The sequence below is a fragment of the Primulina huaijiensis genome, chromosome 17 (assembly GCF_012295235.1).
Source record: "Primulina huaijiensis isolate GDHJ02 chromosome 17, ASM1229523v2, whole genome shotgun sequence".
Classification (NCBI taxonomy): domain Eukaryota; kingdom Viridiplantae; phylum Streptophyta; class Magnoliopsida; order Lamiales; family Gesneriaceae; genus Primulina; species Primulina huaijiensis.
The window spans coordinates 17,548,626-17,560,540 of NC_133322.1; the positions used below are offsets into that span (position 1 = coordinate 17,548,626).

At 35.7% G+C, this 11,915-nt stretch overlaps 1 protein-coding gene across 1 annotated transcript; it reads left to right on the forward strand.

Annotated features, from left to right (window-relative positions):
- The first annotated feature begins 10,669 nt into the window (after positions 1-10,669).
- LOC140962661 (uncharacterized) lies at positions 10,670-11,431 on the forward strand. Its single transcript, XM_073421613.1, has one exon. The coding sequence runs from the start codon at positions 10,670-10,672 to the stop codon at positions 11,429-11,431; it is 762 nt and encodes a 253-aa protein (XP_073277714.1).
- Positions 11,432-11,915: the final 484 nt, after the last annotated feature.

Genomic DNA, 11,915 nt, shown 5'->3' on the forward strand with positions numbered 1-11,915 from the left:
TATATAATAATAGATTGAGTAGTGGAGGAGATCATGAGGAGATATGATCTCCTCCACTTCAATCACGTAAATCACTTTCTTCTTTTCATGGAAGTGATATCAAATTTAAATAAAAAGTTATTTTTATATCATATATTGAATATATGATTTTGGGATGAAAAATCTTAAAATTGAGAGATATCGTACATAATAATATTTTTCTAGATTTTTCTCAATGGTTGAGATTTATAAATAGAGAAATATATCAGTGTACGTAATATACAGAAAAGAGAGAAAAATAGAGCAATATAGAAAAATACCAAAAGGTTTTTGGTGATGTCCACAAGTCAGTTCGTTGGTTCGAGAGAGTAGGCGTGGAAGAATTACGGTGTCTTAACTCAAAGTGTTCCAACCTCATTCGACAAAGGTATAGTCTATCTCTTGTTGATTATTTATTAAATTAATAAAGGTATTGATCGTTCAACATTTTGGTGGAAAATGTTGTTTTATACGATTCGATCTATGTCAAGCTTCCGCAAAATATAAACTTTTTTTGAAATTCGGTTTGAGAAACCAACAATTGGTATCAGAGCGGTCAATACTCTATACTAATTTAAATTTTTTATAGAGATTTTTTTATCTCTTTATTTCGTATACCTTCGTGCTGATTTATCTTGGTTGGTCTCTGATTATATGTTGTAATCCTTCGTAAGAGCTTTTCATTTAATTAGCATGATTTTATTTTTTTTCTCCATACAAATTGATTGTTACGTTCATGTTGATGTATGGACCGATCAATGAATATTATGAATTTAATTGTTAAACTTCAATCATTGTCATCGAAAATTAAATTTTAAACTGTTTAAAATTTAATTTAAATATTAAATATCGAGAGTGAATCAAGTCAAATCATGATTACTGGATATATATGTACGAGACACAGGGACCGAAATTTTAAAAAAAAATTCGCAATATGTTGTAGGAGATAAAACTACAGAAAAATTGTCACTCTCGATATTTAATATTTAAATTAAATTTTAAACTGTTTAAAATTTAATTGTGACAATTTTTCTGTAGTTTTATCTCCTACAACATATTGCGAATTTTTTTTTAAAATTTCGGTCCCTGTGTCTCGTACATATATATCCAGTAATCATGATTTGACTTGATTTGATGTGTTCAAGGCATGTGCATGTGATTTTTTAAATTATTCTTGTACTACTTGTGGTGCCTCTCACGTGATGCACACAATATTTATAATTTTAAAATGTTTAAAATTAAAAGACTTGACAATTTAAAATGTTTAAATTGATCAAGAGTTTTATAGAATAAAAGTTATTTTATAAATTGTATATTAGTGGTTAAAATGTTTAAATTCACTATTTATTATAAAATAATAGTTATTTTATAAATCAAATACATATTTTGTAAAATAATGAGTGGGAGCGGGTAATATGACAATATTAACATGTGATCTCCACCGTTAGAACAACACCGTGAGTTTTTTGTAGCGCTTCGAGGTTTTTATTATGTCCTTACTTCGGAGGGTGTCTACAAATTACAATAGCAAGGTTGTTTTCCATGAGATGAGATTTTAAAATATATTTTAGTTTTGACCTACCCTACGGAGTCAATTACTAAATTAAGTTTTAAAATTTGATACGGTGGGTTACATTCATAAAAAAGTGATTAAATTAGTTAATTATCTTTTTGACTAAAATTTATAAGAAATTAAAGGATGCTAGAAATATGAGATATTTTAGATAGCATTTATTAATTGAGAAAGTCTTATTATAATTAGCAATTTTTGACCTACCCTACGGCGGCATTTAGTTGCGATGATTATAATACTTTAAGACTTCAAGTAACATGTTTTGCGTATTATCATGTGAAACAACCCCCTCTCATGACATTTAAATTTAAAAGGAAAAACATACGCGGAAGCATTAACATTTGAAAGGGAAAGAACAATATACCATGTACCTCATAAACATGTCCAAAACTAATATACATAACCATTCACAATCATATCCTTCAACACATAGCCAAAAGCCAACATAATTTTTCCACATCATTCATTTAGCAAAATACATGATATTTTAAAACATCTCATGTTCACTAAACCCAAAACAAAAGTGACATGACCAAATAAAATCTTTCCCATTGCCTTTTATATGACTTCTCCGGCCTCAGATAATCCGCTTCAATCCTTTTTATCACCTGCATCACATGATATTAACTGGAATGAGATAAAACTCAGTAAGCAGAAAGCTGTACATAACAAATACATATACATAGAATTGGCTTGAAACATGGCTATAGCAATGACAATGAACAATAAATCAGTGGCAATGGAAAATAAATCAATAGCAATAAACAATGAATAATACCATCTTCAATGAACAATAGATAACAAAGCAATATAGATGGTATTTCATGGCATGAATTAAAGGAAAGGAAATGATAGTTCTGTGACATGTGACCTGTGGATAGTATCTCTGTGATATATAAATCTATCAAAACTGTGAGAGATACTCATAATCATGAAATTGGCCAATGACATGCATGAATTACTATCATTCTTTGGCTTTAATCATAGGAAATCTCATTGAGGCGTTTAAACAAACACTTGGTAGGCACAATGGTGTATTAGCTCTTTGATCAATGAATTCAATGGAAATGCTTGAACAATGAACATATAACAATATATAGATCAACTATATACCAATGAAAGGAGCTAATTAGTAATAATATGGCTTGATACATATAAAATCATGTGAGCACTTGAAAGGAAGCTTCTACTTACAACCCAACAAGTAAATGATGGCTAAGGTGATCTTGAATGATTCCTACAACAATAATCACAATAATAACCATAAATCATTCTCATTAGTCCAAGGAATCACTCAATTTAACTAAACCCTCAATATCTCAAACCCTTCTAAACTCAAAAGATAAAATCCTTACCTTGGAGCTTGGAAACTTAGTAGGAGAAGCCAAGAAATATACAAAAATCCTTGAACTTGAAGTGGAGAAATGAAGGAGAGCAAAATTAAAGAGAAAGGAGCTTGAACCGTAGGAAAATAATGGAGGAAGAGAGAAATGTGGAGAATCATCTAGAAAAGGGTTTATAAGCCTTTTCCTTCCATCAAAAACGTTTTATTTATTTTTTATACATGCCTCTAGGCGCATATGCGCGACTTTCCGGGCGCATATGCGCGCTACCTTCTGCCCAAACATTAAACTTCAGCACCCGGCGCATATGCGCGAGTTCTGGCGCATATGCGCGCCACATTCTGCCAAAAACTCATTTTTGGCTTCCGAATTTGCGAAAGTGGTCAACATGAAAGTTGTAGCCCTATGTGTTTTCTTGTATCTCCAATTAACCTCATGTCATTTGAAGGTCTGAGTAAAAATTTATGCTCATTCTCCCAACATGTGTCAGTGCAGGAACAACGAAACACACGACACACTTCGGGCCACTTTTGGCTTATCTTCCCTAATGATTTGAACAAAACTCAAAACATGAAAGTTGTAGCCTTATATCTTATCTTTCTAATGGAAGTAGCCTCACATCAATTGGATCAATATACAAAACATTATGTTAAAAACCACAACTACTGCCAAATTTTTCATACCGTTTCTGCACTTCCATTTCCTATTTGGCTCAAAATCAACTTTCTATTCTATCCATTCATTTCCATAATCATCACCAACTATGAACATAATACCAAAACAATAACCATAAACAATGACCATATATTAAACATTCCAATAAACATAACCATTATACATAATCTCAACCATCAAACTATATGAAATATCCATTACCATAATAAACCATAAATATCCAATAACCATATTTCCTAAACACCCAACCAAAAATAATATCATAAAAAATAAAATGCTAAAAGGTTGAGATATTACAATCTCCCCTCCTTATAAAAATTTCGTCCCCGAAATTTGCATACCGTCAAATAAATTCGGATAACGATGTTTCATCTCCTCTTCCGGTTCCCACGTGGCCTCTTCAATAACATGATTCCTCCAAAGAACTTTGACAAGACCAATTTCTTTGTTCCTCAACACTTTAACTTTGCGATCAAGAATTTGAACTGGCATTTCCTCGTAGCTTAGGTTAGGCAAAAGATCCAATGATTCGTACCGTAAAACATGAGATGGATTAGAAAGGTACTTACGTAGCATTGAAAAATGAAATACGTTATGAACTCGATCCAAGTCCGGTGGCAATGCAAGACGATAGGCTCGGTCTCCAATCTTATCAAGAATCTCGAACGGTCCAATGTATCGAGGACTTAACTTACCTTTCTTTCCAAATCGCATAACTCCCTTAAGAGGAGCTATTTTGATAAATACATGATCTCTAATCTCGAATGCCAAAGGCCGCCGACAAACATCAGCATAACTCTTCTGTCTAGACTGAGTTGTCTTCATTCTTTCTTGGATCAAGGCCACAACATCTGCTGTCTGTTGAACCAACTCCGGGCCCAACATCTTTCTTTCACCTACCTCTTCCCAATACAAAGGAAAGCGGCACTTTCTTCCTTATAAAACTTCATAAGGTGTCATGCCGATTGAAGACTGGAAACTGTTATTATATATGAACTCTACCAAAGGCAACTTAGAATCCCAACTTCCCGGGAAATCAATCGTACAAGCCTTTAGCATATCTTCAAGAATTTGGATAACCCTTTCTGATTGACCATCACTTTGAGGATGATACGCGGTGCTAAAAGCCAATTTCATTCCCAAAGCTCGATGCAAACTCTTCCAAAACTCGGATGTAAACCTTGGATTACAATCTGAAACTATCGTCACAGGTATCCCATGAAGTCTCACAATCTCTTGAATATAGGCCTCAGCATATTGATTCATAGAATAAGTCGTCTTGACAGGAAGAAAATGTGATGACTTGGTCAATCGATCCACGATCACCCAAATAGAATTGAAGCCTTTCTGAGTCCTTGGCAACCCAACAACAAAATCCATAGTTATATGCTCCCACTTCCATTGTGGTATAGGCAAGGATTGCGACAATCCCGTCGGTCTCTGGTGCTCAATCTTAACCTGCTGACAGGTTAGACATTCAGAAACAAATAACATGATATCTTTCTTCATACCTGGCCACCAGTAAAGACGTCGAAGATCTTGGTACATCTTGGTACTAACGGGATGTACAGAATATGGCGCTGTATGAGTTTCAAGAAGTACCTATTTTTGAATGTCATCACCCATAGGAACACATATCCTGCCTCGAAAGGTCAGTAACCCATCACGATTCGACCCAAATTCAGAAACTCCTATCAGATCACTTTTCCTCTTCAACTCTAGTAACTGAGCATCCAGCTGTTGTCCCTTCAAAATTCGATCAAATAAAGTTGAGTGAAGAACTAGAGCAGACAATCGAGCAATTGTACCTGAAGATACCAAATTGATCTCATTTCTTTGCAAATCAAGCAGCAAAGGTTTAGAAATCATGAAACCCAATAAAGAACTCGATTTGCGACTCAAAGCATACGCAACCCCATTAGCTTTTCCAGGATGATAGCTAATGGTGCAATCGTAGTCTTTCACCAGTTCAAACCATCTCCGCTGCCGCATATTCAAATCTTTCTGCGAAAACAAATAACTCAAACTTTTGTGATATGCAAATATTTCACATTTTTCACCATATAGATAATGCCGCCAAATCTTTGAAGCAAAAAACACAGCCGCCAACTCCAAGTCATGAGTGGGATAGTTCTTCTCGTATTCCTTCAACTGACGAGAAGCATATGCTATCACTTTCCCACGCTGCATCAACACGGCACCTAACCCCTGCTTTGAAGCATCTGTATATACAACAAAATCTTCAGTACCACAAGGAAGTACTAAAACAGGAGCAGAAGTCAACTTATCTTTCAATGTTTGGAATGCTCTTTGGCACTCGATGGTCCATTCGAACTTGGTAGCCTTCCATGTCAAACTCGTCAGTGGCAATGCTATCTTCGAAAAGTTCGCTATGAACCGTATGTAATACCCTGCTAAACCGAGAAAACTCCTTACCTCTGAAACTGTCTTTGGAATGGACCATTGCTTGATGGACTCAATCTTGGATGGATCAACAGATATTCCTTCTTTCGGAACAATATGGCCCAAAAATGCCACCTGCTCTAACCAGAACTCACATTTCTTTAACTTGACATACAATTGCTTATCCCTCAACAGCTGCAACACAATCCTCAAATGCTCACGATGGAGTTCTCGTCTCTTTGAGTAGATCAAGATGTCATCAATAAAAACAATGACAAAAGTATCCAAATACGGCTTAAAGACACGATTCATCAAATCCATAAAAACTGAAGGAGCATTGGTTAGCCAAAACGACATCACCAAAAATTCATAATGGCCATACCTCGTTCTAAACGCAGTCTTTGGTATGTCCTCATTTTTCACCATCAGTTGATGGTAACCGGACCGAAGGTCGATCTTCGAAAATATTGCTGCTCCATGCAATTGATCAAAGAGATCATCAATGCGTGGCAAAGGATATTTATTCTTCACTGTTACCTTGTTGAGTTCTCGGTAGTTAATACATAATCGCAATGATCCAGCCTTCTTCTTTACGAACAAAACTGGAGCTCCCCACGGTGAGGAACTAGGTCGGATAAAACCTTTATCTAATAGCTCCTGCAATTGAGTCTTCATTTCTTTCATTTCAGTAGGAGCCATTCTGTATGGAGCCTTGGAAATTGGAGTTCTACCTGGAATTAAGTCAATAACAAACTCCACCTCTCGATCAGGTGGTAAACCAGGCACATCATCAGCAAAAACATCAGGATAATCCTGAACCACATCAATGTCCTGAAATTGCAAATTACTCATCAACCACTGAAGCTAGATAACCCATACAACCTTTGTGCAACAACTTATTAGCTTGAAGGCAAGAAATAATAGGAATATCCACCGAAGAGACTAGACCAACAAAAACATCACTATCATGGTTATCGGCTAAAAATTTCACCGTCTTGCCCACATAATCAATCACCGCACGATATGCAGATAACCAATCCATACCCAATACAACATCGAATGCAACCATTGGAATAACAATAAGATCAGCAAACAACAATCTCGTACCCATCTGTACGGGACATGCCTTAAGAATACTAGTAGGACAAATCTCATCACCAGAAGGCAACATAATAGTGAAGTGCAATGGCATAACAGTAGGTTCCACAGATATAGAATGCATAAACACTTCAGACATAAAAGAATGGGTTGTACCAGTGTCAATCAATGTAATTGCTTCTTTGACATAGATTAAAATATTACCTGATATCACAGAAGAATCAGGATTAACACTTTCCTTCGTCATAACAAAAATTCTGCCCTGGACTTTTCCTTTGCCTGAGGAGAGAGGACATTTCAGTGCCGTGTGCCCCATCTCCTTGCATCTAAAACATCGTCCACTACCCACCAAACACTCCCCCTTGTGTGGCTTTCCACACTTAGGACATACCGGTCGTTCAGTATCAGAAGAAGGCACAGGAGGTTTAGAGCGCTGCTCCAACTTACCCTTACCTTTGTGGCCACCACGAACATTTGCATTTGCACCTTGTCCTCTAGCCTGGAAAGCTTGCCTTCTTAATTGCCTCTCTTTCTCAATTTCTTGCTCATCAGGTTCCGCAAGCAAAGCTCGCTCCACGATATCTTGATACGTGACTACCTTGGACATATGCACATCCCTTCGAATGTCTGGCTTCAACCCACGAAGGAAGTGTTCTCCTTTATCTTTATCATTCTCAGCGATAAAAGAAACAAAAACACATCCTTCCTCAAACTTCAACGTATATTCAGTAACAGACAAAGCATCCTGCTTCAATTCCAGAAATTCCTTCACCTTCTTGGCTTTTACTTCACGTGAAAAGTATTTGGCGTAAAATAACTCTTTGAACTCATCCCATTTTAACTCGCGAACATTGATAGTCACTTTCGTAGCTTCCCACCAGATGCGAGCAGCTTTGACTAACATAAAGACAACACAACTAACCTTGTCTTGATCAATGAACTTCAAGTAAACAAATATAGCTTCCAATGATTTGACCCATTCAAGAGCTACGAGTGGATCGGCACCACCTATAAACTCTGGATGGTTCATACGTCTGAAACGATCATATGCACCATCTTCAGAACTTTCCGTTGTGCCTTGAACTCTTCCACGACCATGACCCTGAGTCAAGGTATGCATGCTCAGTAACTGCTGGATTTGCTCACCATGAACCTTCGCTTGTTCTTTCAATAGCCTACTAAATTCATCTACAACTTTTACCGTCTTATCAATGCGAGGGGTCCTATCGTCCCCTTCAATAGTCTTTCGCTTGGGAGGCATGTCCTACACATAAGCTCACATCAACATAGATAGGAAGAAAGAGTACATCAATGACAATGAAATGGAATCAATTCTCAAAGTTAAAATCAATAGATGCAGGATCGAAAACATACCGAATTGTCCTAGGTAGAAGAAGTCATATAAGGTCCAAAGAACTTTCGATCTGATACCAATTGAAACAACCCCCTCTCATGACATTTAAATTTAAAAGGAAAAACATACGCGAAAGCATTAACATTTGAAAGGGAAAGAACAATATACCATGTACCTCATAAACATGTCCAAAACTAATATACATAACCATTCACAATCATATCCTTCAACACATAGCCAAAAGCCAACATAAATTTTTCCACATCATTCATTTAGCAAAATACATGATATTTTAAAACATCACATGTTCACTAAACCCAAAACAAAAGTGACATGACCAAATAAAATCTTTCCCATTGCCTTTTATATGACTTCTCCGGCCTCAGACAATCCGCTTCAATCCTTTTTATCACCTGCATCACATGATATTAACTGGAATGAGATAAAACTCAGTAAGCAGAAAGCTGTACATAACAAATACATATACATAGGATTGGCTTGAAACATGGCTATAGCAATGGCAATGAACAATGAATCAGTGGCAATGGACAATAAATCAATAGCAATAAACAATGAATAATACCATCTTCAATGAACAATAGATAACAAAACAATATAGATGGTATTTCATGGCATGAATTAAAGGAAAGGAAATGATAGTTCTGTGACATGTGACCTGTGGATAATATCTCTTTGATATATAAATATATCAAAACTGTGAGAGATACTCATAATCATGAAATTGGCCAATGACATGCATGAATTACTATCATTCCTTGGCTTTAATCATAGGAAATCCCATTGAGGCGTTTAAACAAACACTTGGTAGACACAATGGTGTATTAGCTCCTTGATCAATGAATTCAATGAAAATGCTTGAACAATGAACATATTACAATATATAGATCAACTATATACCAATGAAAGGAGCTAATTAGCAATAATATGGCTTGATACATATAAAATCATGTGAGCACTTGAAAGGAAGCTTCTACATAAAACCCAACAAGTAAATGATGGCTAAGGTGTTCTTGAATGATTCCTACAACAATAATCACAATAATAACCATAAATCATTGTCAGTAATCCAAGGAATCACTCAATTTAACTTAACCCTCAATATCTCAAACCCTTCTAAACTCAAAAGATAAAATCCTTACCTTGGAGCTTGGAAACTTAGTAGGAGAAGCTAAGAAATATACAAAAATCCTTGAACTTGAAGGGGAGAAATGAAGGAGAGAAAAATTGAAGAGAAAGGAGCTTGAACCGTAGGAAAATAATGGAGGAAGAGAGAAATGTGGAGAAGCATCTAGAAAAGGGTTTATAAGCCTTTCCATCCATCAAAAACGTTTTATTTATTTTTTATACAGGCCTCTGGGCGCATATGCGCGAATTTCCGGGCGCATATGCCCAAACATTAAACTTCAGCACCCGGCGCATATGCGCGAGTTCTGGCGCATATGCGTGCCACATTCTCCCAAAAACTCATTTTTGGCTTCCGAATTTGCAAAAGTGGTCAACATGAAAGTTGTAGCCCTATGTGTTTTCTTGCATCTCCAATTAACCTCATGTCATTTAAAGGTCTGAGTAAAAGGTTATGCTCATTCTCCCGACATGTGTCAGTGCAGGAACAACGAAACACACGACACACTTCGGGCCACTTTTGGCTTATCTTTCCTAATGATTTGAACAAAACTCAAAACATGAAAGTTGTAGCCTTATATCTTATCTTTCTAATGGAAGTAGCCTCACATCAATTGGATCAATATACAAAATATTATGCTAAAAACCATAACTACTGCCAAATTTTTCATACCGTTTCTGCACTTCCATTTCCTATTTGGCTCAAAATCAACTTTATATTCTATCCATTCATTTCCATAATCATCACCAACTATGAGCATAATACCAAAACAATAACCATAAACAATGACCATATATTAACCATTCCAATAAACATAACCATTACACATAATCTCAATCATCAAACTATATGAAATATCCATTACCATAATAAACCATAAATATCCAATAACCATATTTTCTAAACACCCAACCAAAAATAATATCATAAACAATAAAATGCTAAAAGGTTGAGATATTACATCATGTGCTTTTATGCATTCTATGTACTTTGTCTTTAAATTATTTTGTGATATTTATGCAACTGCACATTGAAAATATTTCTCACGTTTTTCAGAAAATATGTCAAATCCTATTCTTCTTCTTCTTGCATCGCAAGTTTTGACCGGTGAAAATTTTTCAAAATGGAAAAGCAATATGAATATCCTCTTGATCAATGAAAGTTACCATTTTGTTCTCAAGGAGGATTGTCCTCCAGTGCCTCCAGCTAATGCTTCAAGGACTGTGTCACAAGCATATAACAATTGGATTGTTGCAAACAACAAGGCACGTTGCTACTTGTTAGCAGCAATGAATGAAGTGCTTAGGGCTAAGCATGAAGCCTTTGAGACTGCTAAAGAGATTATGGAATCTCTACAACAAATGTTTGGACGTCCATCTGAACAAGCACGTTATGAAGCTGTGAAAGAAGTTATTAACTGCAAGATGAAGAACGGTTCTTCAGTTTGTGAGCATGTGTTGAAAATGATTAATCATTTCAATGATGCTGATATCAATGGTGTGAACATTGATGAAAAAACTCAAGTTGGCATGATCCTAGAGACACTTTCTCCTGCTTTCCTCCAATTTAGGACAAACTATGTTATGAATCATATGGCATGTAATATGACAAAACTCCTAAATGAGCTGCAAAGTTATGAATCTCTGATAGATAATAACAATGGCAAGGCAAATGTTGCCGAAGCTAATGTGGCTGTGGGAAAGGCTTCTTCTTCTAAGAATAAAAAGAAGAAAAATGTGGGAAAATTTAAAGGCAAGAAAAAGAATCAAAAGAAGAAGTGGAAGGGGGCTGAACCCAAACCAAAGGGAAAATGTTTCCATTGAAACGTGGATGGCCATTGGAAAAGGAACTGTAAGAAGTACCTTGATGAGCTGAAACAAAAGAAGAAACAAGATAAATTAGATTTACTAGTCATGGAAACATGCTTTGTTGAGAATGATTTCTCAAGCTGGATAATTGATTCAGGAGCGTCTAACCATGTTTGTGTTTCTTTGCAGATGCTGGAGTCGTCCAGGGATCTTGATGATTTCATGATGAGAGTAGGCAATGGGGAAAGATTATCAGCGACGGCAGTTGGGACAGTGCGACTGTCATTTAAGAAAAATAAATATTTGATTTTGAACAATGTTTATTTTATTCCTAGTTTCCAATGTAATTTGATTTCAGTTTCGAAGTTACATGAACAATTTATTTATGTTTCTTTTGATATTGACTCTGTTTCAATTAAAAAGAATGGTATGAATATTTGTTCTGGTTATGTTGAGAATGGTATTTTTTTTATTAAGCCAATTTCACATAATTTACTTC

What these genes read in the sequence shown, in the direction of transcription:
- LOC140962661 (XM_073421613.1), top strand. Translation starts at nt 10,670, where the DNA reads ATGTCAAATCCTATTCTTCTTCTTCTTGCATCGCAAGTTTTGACCGGT.